At 40.0% G+C, this 17299-nt stretch overlaps 1 protein-coding gene across 14 annotated transcripts in view; it reads right to left on the minus strand.

The window, feature by feature from the left end:
• The window catches only part of LOC105490184 (microtubule associated scaffold protein 2), a 626066-nt gene that overhangs the window by 402306 nt on the left and 206461 nt on the right, over nucleotides 1-17299 (minus strand). For all 14 annotated transcript variants that reach the window (XM_071081499.1, XM_071081501.1, XM_071081504.1 and 11 more), the window contains one exon: nucleotides 15466-15706. In XM_071081499.1, the coding sequence (XP_070937600.1) occupies nucleotides 15466-15706 (241 nt within the window). The remainder of the gene's footprint in view (nucleotides 1-15465; nucleotides 15707-17299) is intronic.

The following is a 17299-nucleotide window of genomic DNA, read 5'->3' on the forward strand; positions in this document are numbered from 1 at the left end:
GACATGGGGATATTTGGCGGCCATTTTATCAAAATGCAAGCATCAAAACAGCTGCATCAGAACGTCCTATCTTTAAAATATGGTCTCTGCTATCAGGAAGGCTGGAGCTACGGAAAACTGAGCTCTGACACGGTGGTGCTTTACATGCATCATCTCTCACCTTCACCATAATCCTGTAGCATGGGTAAAATTTCTATTTCACAGAAGAAGAAACTGAGGCTCAGAAAAGTTCTATAATTTCCACAAGGTTACACAACATTCACCAAATCAGGATTTAACTCAGATCAGTCTGTTAGGTATAATGTCAAAATCCTGAGGAAATTGAACACTCAAACAAAGGATACTCAGCAAAGCAAATTTACTTCTGCACAGAGGGGTCCCTCCTTGGCCAGTTGCCATGGGAGCACACCTGAACAAAGGGGCATGACAGCCTTTATTCCTGATGCAAGTCCTGCCTCTGTACCCCTTCCCCGTTGGCTGGGGTCGGGTCGTACAATCTAAACTAATCCCGGATGGCTAAATATTTGATTTTTTTAGATAACGTGGGCACGTAAAAGAAAGAGGAGAGGAAAGGGTAAGGGGTGTCTGTAACGAGCTAGAAAGTTAGTCCTCTTTCCAAATAAGGAAAGGAATGTGAGCTGGTACTGATAACGCCTGGTACTGTGATATGACTGGGCATCTAACAAAGGCAAAAAGGGAAAAAGGACAAAAGGAGGGGGGTGTTACTATGAATTAAAGAATAAAAGATTGCTCAGGTTATTTGAAGAGAAACCTCATCATATCCCACAAGTCTATTTTCTGCCACTATCACCTGGCAAGATTTAGAAAATGCAGGGGAAGGGTTTCTAATGAAGGCAACTAAGAACCAACACTTGCAGATGCATACAAGAGAACAGGCAGATGGGGTTGTTCAAATAAGTGAAGGAAGAAACAAGTTTCAGACAGAAAGGAGTAATCAATAACATCAAACACCAGTGCTAAGATAAGGAACAGAACATATCTATTAAGACTAACTAAGGCCAGGCACAGCAGCCCATTCATGTCTATGATCCCAGCACTTTGAGAGGCCAAGGCAAGACAACAGCTTGAGCTCAGGAGTTTGAGACCAGCCTGGGGAACATACGGAGACGTCATCTCTACAAAAAAATAAACAAAATTAGCCAGGTATGGTGGTGCACGCCTATAGTCCCAGGTGCTTGGAAGGCTGAGGTGGGAGGATTGCTTGAGCCTGGGAGGTCAAGGCTGAAGTGAGCTGACATTGCACTGCACTCCAGCCTGGGTGACCGAGTGAGACCCTGTCTCAAAAAAAAAAAAAGACTTACTAAGAGGTTAGTAGTGGCTTTTGTAGTAGAATAGTGGGGTGTCTAGATGGCAGGAAGTAGAGTCATTTGTAAGCACGGGGACTGGGATGGAGAACATAAACAATTCTTTCTCAAGCCTGGGTGTCCAGATGGGGGAAAGATGTGTCAGAAATATGAAGGTCAGGGGATGTTGGTTGTTATGGCTTGTTTTGTTTTGGGGATGGGAGAGATGACAGAAAATACAGTTCCTGCCATGATTCCATTTATAGCCCAGCAGTGGAGAGGAACTCTCCTTAAATGAGACACCCAGAAAGCTTCTCCTAGGCCAGATGTCATTCGAAGGCCCAAAGGCCTGATGGAGGCACTAACCATTTCAGTTGATTTTCTTTGATATTCAGTAATCTGAAAAAAGAAGCATCATCATCAAAAAGAAATGAAGATCCTGGAAAAAGAAAAACTGTCCCTCCCAGACCTCTCCACTGTGGTTATGTAGCATTTCCAGGTTGCCATTCTTTAGGACTCGAAATCCACCTGTGGTGGCAAGACCCTACACTTGCCCTCAATGATTGCCCCTTCATGTACATACTCTGCTGGTATGAAATGTTTGTGTCCTCTCAAGATACATACATATATATATGCCCTAATTCCCAATGTGATGACATCTGTAAGTGGGGCCTTTCGGAGGTGATTATGTCCTGAGAGTGGGGCCCTCATGAATGGGATTAGTGTTCTTAGAGGAATTATGAGAGCAATAATCTATCTCTCCCACATGTAAGGCTATGGCAAAAAATGCACCCACCTGCAAACAAGGAAGAGGGCCCTCACCAGAAACAAATCAGTCAGCACCTTGCTCTTGGATTTCTCAGCCTCCAGAATCATGAGAAAAAAAAATCTGTTGTTTAAGTCACCCAATCTATGGTATTTGTTATAGCAGCCCAAGTGGACTAAAACAACTGCATGAACATGATGAGACACTACTCTCATGACTATGTTGTATTACATATTAAGAGGAAGATTATCTTAGGTGCACCTGGCCTAATTAGGTAAGTCTACTAAAAGCAGAGTTTTCTCCAGCTGGTCATAGAGCTGCATGTCAGAGATTTGAAGTCTGAGAAGGATTCAACACACCATTACTGCTTTGAAGATAAAGAGGGGCACATAGCAAGGAATGTGGGTGGCCCTATGAGCTGAAGGTGGTCCCTGACTGATAGCCAGCAAGGAAACAAAAACTCTAGTACTACAAGCACATGAGCTAGATTCTACCAACAACCTAAATGACTTTAAAAGCAAATATTTCTCCAGAGCCTCCAGTCAAGAACTCAGCCTGGCTGACATCTTCATATCAGCCTTGTGATCATTTGAGCAGAGAATTCAAGGTAAGCCACATCTGGATGTCTAACCTACAGAACTGTGAGTTAATAAATAAATGTTATTTTACGAAAAAGAAAGGGAAAGGAAAAGTAGTGAAGATATAGCAATCGAAACTATCCAGAATGAAACACAGAGAGAAGAAATACTCAAAGAAATGAACAGAATATCACTTTGAACAGGAGCTGTAGGGCAACTTCAAGAAGCCTAATATATGTGTAATTGGAGTCCCTGAAGAGGAAGAACTAGGACTGAAAATATTTGAAGAAACAATGTGCAAAACACCCCAAATTTGATGAAAACTATAAAAACAGATCCAAAAATCTCAACAAACTTCAAGCACAAAAACATGAAGAAAACAACATCAAGGCATATTGTAATTAAACTGCTCAAAACCCATGAAAAAGAACATCTTTAAAGCAGCCAGAAAAAAAGACACATTATGTACAAAGACCCAAAGATAAGAATAACAGCAGATTTTCCACTAGACATCATTCAACATAGACATAAACAAAACAGCATCTTTAAATATTTAAAGAAAAAAATACCAACCTGGATTCTGAACAAAGCAAAAATATTTATCAGAAGTAAGGGGAACAAAAACCAAAAGAATTCACCACCAGCAAACCTCCACTGCAATAAATGTTAAAAGAAGTCCTTAACGCAGAAGAAAATGGATACCAGATAAAAATGCGGATCTACACAAAGAAACAAAGAATACTAAAAATTGCAATTAAATGAGTAACTCAAAAGACTTTTTCTTATTTAAATTTCTTTAAAAGAAAACTGAATGTTGACCATCAATAAGAACAATGTAGTATAGGTTCATAACATATGTAGAAGTAAAATATCTAATAACAATACCACGAATGCCAGGAGACAGATGGAAATATGCTATTATAACATTCTTACACCATGTACAAAGTGATATAATATAACTTGAAGCTGGAATGTTAAAAGCTAAATACATATATTAATATTATGAACTCTAAAACAACCACTGAGAACACAAAAATAAAAGACAGATATCTAATACATGAACAAAGGGGATAAATGGAATCATAGAAAACTATTCAATGCCAAAAGAAGGAAGTAAAAGAGGGAAAAGAAAGAACATATGTGTTGAATAGAAAATATGGTGAGATAGTAGATTTAATCTCAAACCAGTAATAACATCAAATGTATATGAAATGCAGAGATTTCAGATTGGATAAAAAGGTAAGATCTAATTATATGTGGCCTATAAGAAGCCTACTTAAAAATAAACAGACAAATAGATGAAAAGGTTAGTATGGAAATATTACACCATGCTGAAACTAAGAGAAAGCTGAAGTGGTTCTATTAGTAATGAAAAAAGGAGATTTCAAGGAAAAAAATATGACTGGGGAAAAAGAAGTTCATTTCATAATGATAAAGTGGCCAATTCATTAAAATGATAAACTAAAACTTTACATACCTTATGGAGCTTCAGAATATATGGAAGAAAGGCTGATAAAATTGGAAAGGAAACAAACAAGTCTGCAATTACAGTCTGAGATTTCAAGCCCTCTCGCAGCCACTGATAGAACATGTAGAGAGAAAATCAGTGAGGGTATAGAATACCTGACAATGCTTCAGCCAACTTGACCTGTGATATTTGTAGAACACTCCACACAGAAACAGCAGAGTAGACACTATTTTTAAGTATGCATGAAATGTTTACCAGGGTAGATCTTGTAATGGGTCATAAACAAGGCTCGATAAATTTAAAAGGATTCAAGTCATCTGCGACATAATAAGAAATATATATATTTGGTCTTTGCCCCCAATTTCTGACACAGAGTTCCTAAAACCCTGGTAATTTCCTGAGTGATATGAGTGCTGGAAGAATCTTTTGTTCTAACATTTGGTTTTGATCCCAGTTCCTGACACAGAGCTCCTAAATCCCTTGGAATTTCCTGGGTAACAGAAGTATCATTTGCTCTAATGACAGACTCTCTTGGTGGCTCCTGGATAGTTTCAGGATAGGAGCTAGTCACCAGAAAGACCAAGCCATGATTAGAAGCTTGGAACTTTCAGCTCCCTCTCTCCCCTTCCTCTGGGGCTGGAGATTGAGTTAAGAATCAGTCATGTCTGTGTGATGAAGCCTTATAAAAATCCCTAAAGTATAGGACTCAGAAGTCTTCCGGGTTGGAGAATGCATGCAGGTATCAATAGGTTGGAGCACCCTCTCTCTGTGGGAACACAAGCTTGTTCACTCAGGACCCCCCGGACCTGACTCTACAAAATACACTGGAAAGCATCAACAACAGAATCAAACAAGCAGAAGAAAGAACTTCAGAGCTTGAAGACAAGGCTTTTGAATTAACTCAATCCATCAAAGACAAAGAAAAAAGAATTTATAAAATGAACAAAACCTCCAAGAAATTTGGGATTATGTCAAATGATCAAACATAAGAATAATTGGTGTTCCTGAGAAAGAAAAGAAATCTGAAAGTCTGGAAAACATATTAGAGGGAATAATCAAGGAAAACTTCCCTGGCTGTGCTAGAGATCCAGATAGCCACATACAAGAAGCTCAAATAAACCCAGAAAATTTATCACAAAAAGATTATTGCCTAGGCACCCAGTTATCAGGTTTTGTAAAGTGATAACAAGGAAAGAAACTTAAAGCTGTGAGGAAAAAGTATTGAGTAACTTATAAAGGAATACCTATCAGATTAACAGCGGATTTCTTAGCAGAAACCCTACAAGCCAGAAGGGACTGGGGTCCTACCTTTAGCCTCCTTAAACAAAACAATTGTCAGCCAAGAGTCTTGTATCCAATGAAACTAAGCTTCATAAATGAAAGACAGATAGTCTTTTGCAGACAACAAATGTTGAGAGAATTTGCCACTACCAAGCCAGTACTACAAGATCTGCAAAAAAGAGTTGTAAATATTGAAACAAATCTTCAAAATACATCGAAATAGAATGCCCTTAAAAGCATAAATCTCACAGGACCTATAAAACAGTAACATAACGAAAAAAAGGAAAAAAAGGTATTCAGGCAACAACCAGCATGATGAATAGAATAGCACCTCACATCTCAATGCTGACATTGAATGTAAATGGCCTAAATGTTCCACTTAAAAGATACAGAATGGCAGAAAGGAAAAGAATTCATGAACCAAGTATCTGCTCTCTTCAAGAGACTCACCTAACAATATATAAGGACTCACATAAACTTAAGGTAGAGGGGTGGAAAAAGATATTCTATGCAAATGGACACCAAAAGTGAGTAGGAGTAGCTATTGTTGTATCAGAGAAAACAGACTTTAAAGCAAAAGCAGTTGAAAAAGACAAAGAGGAAGATTATATAATGATAAAAGGACTAGTCCAACAGGAAAATATCACAATCCTAAATATACATACACCTAAAAATAGAGCTCCCAAATTTATAAAACAATTAGTATTAAACCTAAAAAAATGACATAGACTGCAATACAATAATAGTGGGAGACTTCAGTACCCCACTGACAGCACCAGACAGGTCATCAAGATAGAAAGTCAACAAAATAACAATGGACTTCAACTATACCCTAGAACAAATGGACTTAACAGATACTTACAGAACATTCTACCCAACAACTGCAGAATGTACATTCATCAGCACATGGAACATTCTCCAAGACACAGCATATGATAGGCCACAAAAGAAGTCTCAATAAATTTCAGAAAATTGAAATTATATCAAGTACTCTCTCAAACTACAGTGGAATAAAACTGTAAATCAATTCAAAAAGGAACCCTCAAAAGCATGCAAATACATGGAAATTAAATAACCCACTCTTGAATGATTGTTGCATCAATAATGAAATCAAGATGGAAATTTAAAAATTATTTGAACTGAATGCTAATAGTGACACAACATACGAAAACTTTGGGATACAGCAAAAGCAGTGCCTGCATCAAAAAGTTAGAAAGAGGACAAACAGTCAATCTAAGGTCACAGCTCAAGAAACTAGAGAAACAAGAACAAACCAAACCCCAAACCCAGCAGAAGAAAAGAAATAACAAAGATCAGAGCAGAACTAAATACAATTGTAAGACAAAAATAATACAAAAGATAAATGAAAAAAAGCTAGGTCTTTGAAAAGATAGACAAAATTGATAGACCATTAGCAAGATTAACCAAGAAAAGAAGAGGAAAGATCGAAATAAACTCGATTAGAAAAAAAACAGGGGATATTATAACTGCTACTACAGAAATACAAAAGATCATTCCAGGCTACTATGAACACCTTTACATGCACATAGTAGAAAACCTAGAGGAGATAAATAAATTCCTTGAAATACACAAGATTCCTAGATTAAGCCAAGAAGAAATTAAATTCCAAACAGACCAGTAATAAGCAGCAAGACTGAAATGTTAATAAAAAAAATGCCAACAAGAAAAAGTGCAGGATCAGACAAGTTCACAGTTGAATTCTATGAGACGCTCAAAAAAGAATTGGTACCAATCCTATTGATGCTATTTCAAAAAATACAGAAAGAAGAATTGTCCCTAAATCACTCTACGAAGCCAGTATCACCCTAATACTAAAACCAGGAAAGAACATCACAAAAAAGGAACATTACAGATCAATCTCCCTGATAGACATAAATGCAAAAATCCTCAACAAAATATTAGCTAATGGAATCCAACAGCATATAAAAAAGGTAATCCAACATGATCAAGTGGGTTTCATAGTAGCGATGCAGGAGTGGTTTAACATAAGCAAGTTAATAAATGTGATATACGACATAAGCAGAATTAAAAACAAAAATAGCATGATCATCTCAATAGAGACCGAAAAAGAATTTTACAAAATCCACCATCCCTTTATGATTAAAACCCTCAGCAAAATCAGCATAGAAAGGACATACTTTAAGGTAATAAAAGCCATCTATGACAATCCCACAGCCAACATTATACTGAATGGGGAAAAGGTGAAAGCACTCCCGTTAAGAAGTGGAACAAGTCAAGGATGCCCACTTTCACCACTTCTATTCAACATAGTACTGGAAGTCCAAACCAGAGCAATGAGACAAGTGAAAGAAATAAAGGGCATACAAATCAGTAAAGAGGAAGTCAAACTGTCGCTGTTCACTGATGATATAATGGCGTACCTAGAAAACCCTAAAACCTCATCGTAAAAGTTCCTAGAACTGATAAATGAATTCAGCAATGTTTCAGGACACAAAATCAATGTACACAAATCAGTAGCACTGCTATACACCAACAGCAACCAAGCTGAGAATCAAATCAAGAACTCAACCCCTTTTACAATAGCTGCAAAACAAACAAATAAACACAAAAACCACTTAGGAGTATATTACACCTAAACAAAGAGGTGAAAGACCTCTGCCAGGAAAACCACAAAACACTGCTGAAAAAAATCAAAGATGACACAAACAAATGGAAACACATGCCATGCTCATGGATGGATAGAATCAATATTGTGAAAATGACCACACTGCCAAAAGCAATCTACAAATTCAAGGCAATTTCCATCAAAATACCAAACTAGAACAATTCTAAAATTCATACAGAACCAAGAAAGAATCCACATAGCCAAAGTAAGGCTAAACAAAAAGAACGAATCTGGAGGCATCGCATTACCTGACTTCAAACTATACTATAAGACTAAAGTCACCAAAACAGGTGACTATGGAAGCAGGCTCATAGACCAATGGAACAGAATAAAGAACCCAGAAATAAAGCCAAATACCTACAACGAATTGATCTTCAATAACGCAGACAAAAACATAAACTGGAGAAAGCACACCCTATTCAACAAATGGTGCTCGGATAATTGGCAAGAAGGATGAAACTGGATCCTCATCTCTCACCTTATGCAAAAATTAACTCAAGATGGATAGAAGATTTAAATCTAAGACCTGAAACCATAAAAATTCTAGAAGATAACATCAGAAAAACCCCTCTAGACATTATCTTAGGCAAGGATTTTATGACCACGAACCCAAAAGCAAATGCAATAAAAACAGGGATAAATAGCTGGGACTTAATGCAACTAAAAAGCTTCTGCACAGTAAAAGCAATAACCAGCAGAGTAAACAGACAACCCACAGAATGGGAGAAAATCTTCACAAACAATGCATCTGACAAGAGACTAATATCCAGAATCTATAAGGAACTCAAACAAGTCAGCAATAAAAAAACAAATAATTCCATCAAAAAGTGGACTAAAGACAAAAATAAACAATTCTCAATTCTCAAATATACAAATAGTCAACAAACATGAAAAAATGACCATCATCACTAATTATTAGGGAGATGCAAATCAAAACCGCAATGTGATGCCACCCTACTCCTGCAAGAATGACCATAATAAAAAAATCAAAAACCAATAGATGTTGGTGGGCACGTGGTGAAAAGGGAACACTTGTATACTGCTGGTGGGAATGTAAACTAGTACAAACCACTACAGAACACAGTGTGGAGACTCCTTAAAGAACTAAAAGCAGAACTGCCATTTGATCCAGCAATCCCAGGTATCTACTCAGAGGAAGAGAGGTCATGCTACAAAAAAGATACTGGCACACGTTTGTAATAGCAGAATTCGCAATTGCAAAAACATGGAATCAGCCCAAATGCCCATCAATTAACGAGTGGATAAAGAAAATGTGGTACAAATGTACTATGGAATACTAATGAGCCTTACAAAGGAATGAAATGGCAGCATTCGCAGGAACCTGGAAGAATCTGGAGACCACTATTCCAAGTGAAGTAAGAATTGAAATGCAAAAGTAAACATCGTATGTTCTCACTCATAAGTGGGAGCTAAGCTATGAGAATGCAAAGGCTTAAGAATGACACAATGCACTTGGGGGACTTTGGGGAAATGGGTGGGAGGTGAGTGAAGGATGAAAGACTACACATGGGGTGCAGTTTACACTGTTTGGGTAAAGGGTGCACCAAAACCTCAGAAATCACAACTAAATAACTTATACGCATAACCAAACATCACCTTTCCCCAAAAAACTACTGAAATAATATTTTAAAAATAAATAAAAGTTAAATGAGAGAAATGACATTAGTGTTCAGAGACAATCTATTCATGGATGTATGAAGGCTGGAAATTATAGGAAATCCACATAAAATCAACATGGTCAGTGTTAAAACAAAACCTGATGGCTCCATTTTCTTAAGAGCAAAATTGCAAAAAGTGATATTAACATCCATCCTAGAAGAATGAAACACACATCACCTTTACTGATATGAGTAAATGATTTGTTTTTCTTTGAAGGAGTATCCAAGTGTATTGTGTTCATTTTCAGAAAGAGAGCACACTTCTGTCAACAGGCATCTATAGTTTTCAGGACCAGGCAGAAATTCTATCTTCCTTTAAAGGTCAGGAATAAAAGTAGAGGCAGATGCTAGGCCCCTCTGCCCAGAGCCAAGTGGTTAGGACCATCAGGGGGAAGGATGGAGGCTTGAGCTTCCCTGGTCCCCCAGATCCTCTGGGTGCTGCCCTCCCCCACTGCAGCTGCCCCCTGTGACGTCTCCGATTCTGCGAGGTGCTGCCCTGGCCCGTGCGGGACCCCATGGCCAGAGGGAGCCCAGCGCTCGATGTCTTGTGTGCTTTCTGGAGTCCTGATTCCAAAAGTCACCAAGCTCTGCATACTTGGTCCCAGCCAGAAACTTCTGGAAGCCCAATTTCTAAGGGAAGGTCTCGACCACTGCACTGTTGTCATGGGCAGGTACCTGAGCTGATTCCTGGGCTGGCCCCGGGCCAGGGTGCTGCCCCAAGCCCAGAAGCACCGGGATATGCGGTCCAGGCCCATCCTCTGCTCCCAGGTCAAGGACCACTGCAAAGTCGTCTGTGTCAATGGGAAGCGCTGGGTCTGCACCAGGCCCCTCCCCACAGCCCCTCCCGACTGGGACTACGCCCGCATCTGAGAGAGATGGTCCCCGAGGCCCCGGGAAACCCCGGAGGCACTTTCCCAACAGGCCACCACTCCTGAGTATCACCGGGCTGGACTTTTCCAAGGCTCACCTGGCCTACGTGAAGCGGTGGCTTTGGAAGCATCTCTGAAAGAAACACAGCAGCCCCAGTAAGGGGCTTATATATCCAACTCTCATCTCCCTGGGACAGAGCACCTGGAGGAAGGGGTGGCTGTGAGCACAGCTTCCACAGACTTAAACATTCCTGCCTGTTGGCTCTGAAGAGAGCAGTGGATCTCCCAGCACAGCGCTGGAGCTCTGCTAAGGGTCAGACTGCCTCCTCAAGTGGGTCCCTGAACCCCATGCCTCCTGACTGGGAGACACCTCCCAGCAGAGGCCGACAGACACCTCATACAGGAGAGCTCCAGCTGGCTCTGGTGGGTGCCCTTCTGGGATGAAGCTTCCAGGGGAAGGAGCAGGCAGCAATCTTTGCTGTTCTGCAGCCTCCACTGGTGATATCCAGGCAAACAGGGTCTGGAGTAGACCTCCAGCAAACTCCAGCAGACCTGCAGCAGAGGTGCCTGACTGTTAGAAAGAAAACTAACAAACAGAAAGCAGTAACATCAACATCAACAAAAAGGATGCCCATGCAAAAACAATAACATCAACATCAACAAAAAAGATGCCCCATCTGAAGATCACCAACATCAAATAACAAAGGTAGATAAATCCATGAAGATGAGGGAAAACCAGCACAAAAAGGCTGAAAATTCCAAACACCAGAGCACCTCTTGTCCTCCAAAGGATCATAACTCCTTGCCAGCAAGGGAGCAAAACTGGATGGAGAATGAGTTTGATGAATTGACAGAAGTAGGCTTCAAAAGGTGGGTAATAACAAACTCTTCTGAGCTAAAGGAGCATGTTCTGACCCAATGCAAGGAAGCTAAGAACCTTGAAAAAAGGTTAGATGAATTGCTAACTAGAATAACCAGTTTAGAGAAGAACATAAATGACCTGATGGAGCTGAAAAATACAGCATGAAAACTTCGTGAAGCATACACAAGTATCAATAGCTGAATTGATCAAGTGGAAGAAGGGATATCAGAGATTAAAGATCAACTCAATGAAATAAAGCATGAAGACAAGATTAGAGAAAAAAGAATGAAAAGGAATGAATAAAGCCACCAAGAAATATGGGACCATGTGAAAAGACCAAACCTACATTTGATTGGTGTACCTGAAAGTGACAAGGAGAATGGAATCAATTTGGAAAACACTCTTCAGGATATTATCCAGAACTTCCCCAACCTAGCAAGACAGGCCAACATTCAATTTCAGGAAATACAGAGAATGCCACAAAGATACTCCTTGAGAAGAGCAACCCCAAGACACATAATCATCTGATTCACCAAGGTTGAAATGAAGGAAAAAATGTTAAGGGCAGGCAGAGAGAAAGGTCGGGTCACCCACAAAGGGAAGCCCATCAGACTAACAGCAGATCTCTCTGAAGAAACCCTACAAGCCAGAAGAGACTGGGAGGCCAATATTCAACATTCTTAAAGAAAAGAATTTTCAACACAGAATTTCATATCCAGCCAAACTAAGCTTTGTAAGCGAAGGAGAAATAAAATCCTTGACAGACAAGCAAATGCAGAGAGATTTTGTCACCACCAGGCCTGCCTTACAAGAGCTCCTGAAGGAAGCACTAAATATGGAAAGGAAATATCAGTACCAGCCACTGCAAAAACATACCAAATTGTAATTACCATCGACACCATGAAGAAACTGCATCAACTAACAGGCAAAATAACCAGCTAGCATCATAATGACAGGATCAAATTCATACATAACAATCTTTTTTTTTTTTTTTTTTTTTTTTTTGAGACGGAGTCTCGCTCTGTCACCCAGGCTGGAGTGCAGTGGCGCGATCTCGGCTCACTGCAAGCTCCACCTCCCGGGTTCACACCATTCTCCTGCCTCAGCCTCCCGAGTAGCTGGGACTACAGGCGCCCACCGCCACGCCCCAGTTAAAAGACACAGACTGGCAAATTGGATAAAGAATCAAGACCCATCATTGTGCTGTATTCAGGAAACCCATCTCACGTGTAAAGACACACATAGGCTCAAAACAAAGGGATGGAGGAATATTTACCATGCAAATGGAAAGCAAAAAAAACGAGGGTTGCAATCCTAGTTTCTGATAAAACAGACTTTAAACCAACAAAGATCAAAAAAAATAAAAAAGGGCATTACATAATAGTAAAGGGATCAGTGCAACAAGAAGAGCCAACTATCCTAAATATATATGCACCCAATACAGGTGCACCTAGATTCATAACGCAAGTTCTTGGAGACCTACAAAGAGGTTTAGACTCCCACACAGTAATAGTGGGAGACTTTAACACCCCACTGTCAATATTAGACAGATCAACAAGACAAAATTAACAAGGATATTCAGGACTTGACCTTAGCTCTGGACCAAACTGACTTAATAGACATCTACAGAACTCTCCACCCCAAACTGACAGAATATACATTCTTCTCAGCACCACGTCACACTTATTCTAAAATCGATCACATAATTGTAAGGAGGTTAGTTTTAATGTAAACAAATCTGTCCTTGTTTACCTTGGAGATCTGGGCTAAATCATGGTAAATGTACAATACATAATTATCAAAAAGTACAAGTGTTTCTTCTTCACCACAGTGTTCTGAATTTGAGTCTTAAGTGAACCTCACTCCCTTCTGTCAGAGGACTTTTTGTAATGGAGGAACAAATTGAGAGTGGCCTTGGGAAGGTACTCACAGTGCCTCCACGTGGAATCTTAGCTGTTGGGTCCCCTCCCCTCCCCTCCCCATCTTTCCTTTCTTTTTTTTTTTTTTTTTTTGAGACAGTCTCACCCTGTGGCCCAGGCTGGAGTGCAGTGGTGCGATCTTGGCTCACTGTAGCCTCTGCCTCTTGGGTTCAAGTGATTCTCGTGCCTCAGCCTCCAGAGTAGCTGGGATTACAGACATGCACCACCAAGTCCAGCTAATTTTTGTATTTTAAGTAGAGATGGGGTTTCCCCATGTTGGCCAGGCTGGTCTCAAACTCCTGGCCTCCAGCGATCCATCCACCTCAGCCTCCCAAAGTGCCGGGATTACAGTTGTGAGCCACCACGCCAAGCCGGGTTTTTCTTTGTCTTTGTTATTCCAGAAGTTATTTTTTATTCCAGGTATTTCTCTTCATTTCCTAGGACAGTCTGAAAGTTAAGCCTCCTAGATCTCAAGGGAAACTATCAATAGTGTTTTGTGGATAATGGCTTTGGCTGTGTGTTCAGTGAACCATCTAAGTCTCTTGTGAAATAAAAACAAAACGGGGATTGAGGAGCAAGGGAATATCTCTGAGGACAACATGAAAATGGAAAGCTTTCGGCAGAAAGAAGAGCATTAGTGAGGCATATTGCCAAAATTGAAGATGGAGGCACTAGGGATTCTAGCAAAGCTGTCTGACAAGGGAAAGGGCCTGCTGCCTGCAATTGGCCAAGTGACCAGAGGCCAAGCCAAGAGCTACTGGCCGGGCTCAAGGGCTCAGGGGCCAAGGGAGCTGAGTCCTTGCCCTCTAAAGCTCCCCAGTCTCCAAATTAAGAACCTCTCATTGTCCCAGAGCCTCTGGCAGGTGATCCCCCCAACAGTGCTAAGAAGGGATGTGACATCTTCCATGCCCTGTAGGAGTGATACTCATCAGCATTACTAGTTTTGCTGGGTCTCTAATGATCAACCATGGGAACATACACTGTTCTCTAAATTAAGACACCCACAGACCCAAGGAAAAGGGTTTGAGTCCTGAAGGAGTAGGGATGGAGGCAGCCCCTCATATGTGTACTTCCAGGACCGAACTGAACTTTGAAGAAGTGACACCCTTATTACAAAAATGTGTAAATATGAATCAGCCAGCCTCAGAAGAATTTGATCTGCCTGTCTCTATCACAGCGGTATTTTTATACAGTAGTATAGTCTTAAAACCTTGACTGTTGCAAGAAAAACTCAACTAAGATTACTTTTATAACTTTGAAGTTTTTCCACATTTTGTGCATAAAGTAAAAGTGTGAACATTTGTCACACCATACTATTTCAAAGGTGCATAATTCAAGTTCACATCAAATTTATAACATCCTGATGAAGGTGTAGTCGTAGGGGACAGCAAAGGCAGCTTGGTGAAGGACAGCATCACAGCTCCGAATATCATCTCTCTGCCTACAGATAACGCTTTTATATCTCTAGCCAGGTCCTGTCCTCTAAACTCCAGTCCCATAAATCCCATGCTGTATCCTGCAGGATGACCAAAGACATTTCAACCTTCTCATGTCCTTGCTTGACTCTCACCTGCCTTTCTAAATGCACTTCTCTATGTGCCAACTCCATTCTTCCAGTTGCTCAGGCCAGAAACCCTGGAGTTCTCCATGGCTTTCTCTCTTGCAGCCCATGCCCAGTGAGTCAGGAACTTCTTTGGCTCTACCTTCTCTCTGTCTCATCACCAAATGGACCAAGGCCCTAAACAGTTATGACACTGACTCCTTAGGACCCATATGCTCCAAAATATTTACTCTTTGGCCCTTGACAGAAAACAACTTCTGAGCCTTGTCTTATAGGGAGGATTAGAGAAGGAAGAAACTCTGAAAAGCTGGATGGTAGTAACAAGGGCCATCAGTTTAAAGGTGACATGAAGGATGACAGTTGCACACAGATGAGTTTCACAAATGTCTGCATCTACAGACAGATGGAAGAATAGAAAAAGGCTCTCCTGAAAGGATGAAAGGCATTCATATTTTAGACAATTATCACCATCTTACATGATGACCATCTAAACATACAGCAGGAAAAGGCAGAAATTGTTGGATCGGTTACCTGAAGGATCGGAACTGTAGAGACTGGCGGCTGTTGTTATGGGTCCTGGTGGGTGGATGGCGCTCGCTGAAGACCTCTGACTTGCAATCAGAATCCTGCTCTTTGCAGACGGTAAACGGGACATTGCACCCAATCCTAGCTGGGGCTTAAGGAGCATGGCTGACCGATAGAAAGTTGGAGGGACTTCGTAATGAGCATAGGGAGGAGAACAGAACTCTTCTTTTCCAGGGTGGTCTGTAACCTATGACAGATGAACAAAAACTCAATCAGAGACCTTCACATCATAGTGTGAGTTCTAAATAGGACCACGAGACGGAGGCTGAACCAATGACCACTCTGGTACCACTGAGCTGCTTGATCGCAAGTCCGCTACCTTCCCTGGGCCACAGTGTCTTCGTCTCCTGACTGACAACACACCTGGATGACCTCTCAGGTCTCTTCCAGTTCTACTACTCTACGAATCTATAGTTTACTGGGGTTAAAAAGAACTCACTGGATAAGATTTTTTTAATTCCATTGTTACAAAATCACTGGAATCTGAGTAAGCAGCCAAACTATAAATGTCAATAAAGCAAAAAAAGCATTTAGCAAATGTTCATAAAATTATGGAAGTTTTATTATACCTGTGGGGAAAAAAGCCGTAATCTGTATGATAACCTAGTCTTAGACTGACTAGATAAACTGTATCCATTTATATTAGATCTTTACTGGGCTACTTAGGAAGCAAAAAATTGCATTGTTAACAAGGGAGGAAACATTAGCCAGAAAAATAGGGAAGTTAATGGAAAATGTGTTTTCAGACCTGTACTGTGTGTTTACCTAAAGACCTGAGCCTCAGTTATATCCTCTGGTCGTCTGCCCTAGTGAGGTGATGCTCCCAGGAAGGTTTGAGCAGGTTTCACCAGAATGCAAATTCTAGGGCACAATCTCATCAACTGCTGACTTCAAAGTACCAAAAACAATGTCTAGCACATAGCTAGAGTCAATAAGTATTTATTAAAGAATCATGTTTCCATTTTTCCCTAAGTTTAATAATAACATAACGTTACTGTTACTTTCTCCTGTAGCTAGCAGTTTGGCCTAGAATACAACCTGTGGGCAGTACCTTTTATATATGCAATTCTGTACTCATTAAGTCTGTTCATATTATCAATGTTTTTTTCATATTAAACATGAAAAAAAGAGAGAACTAAATAATCTATTTCCTTTAAGTTACAACAAAAAATAGTGCTAAGGGCTATAAATGAAAAGATACATCTGTTAATTAACTCTGTTCTAAATCACAGCACATTTTATGTGTCAAACTTGTATCTCAGGAATCATAAGCATTTAATAATATTCTTTAATAAGGGCTATAAAAGCTTTGATCCAAGCTGTTGAAGAGATAAACCCTTAAATTGATACTCATTTAATGTTGAAATAGATACAAAGTCCTCCTTCAAATTGACATTGTAGAAACAAAAGATTAGGCCTTTAAAGTTTTATCATAATCACACTGTAAAATATGCATGATTGTTACAGTAGATAGATTGTACTTGGCTACAGCAAATTATATTCCTATGAAAGAACATTCTACATCTGCACTCTGATAAATTTTTTAACATACTCTACTTACTCTCACTATCAATCTCTGGTTTTTCTCACATACACCCTTTTTTAATTTTAGTTTCTAAATTTTGGGTTCCATTGCACATTGCTTTGAGCAGGTGCTCTTATTAAGAAATTAGTATTATTTCCAAACTACGTCTGTCAGGTTTTAGGATTGCAATATGCTGATCTTAGTAGTTACTGGGTGCCTTGAAACTGAGTAGTATTTAGGGATTAAAATTCACCA

The sequence above is a fragment of the Macaca nemestrina genome, chromosome 16 (assembly GCF_043159975.1).
Source record: "Macaca nemestrina isolate mMacNem1 chromosome 16, mMacNem.hap1, whole genome shotgun sequence".
NCBI classification, from domain to species: Eukaryota; Metazoa; Chordata; class Mammalia; order Primates; family Cercopithecidae; genus Macaca; species Macaca nemestrina.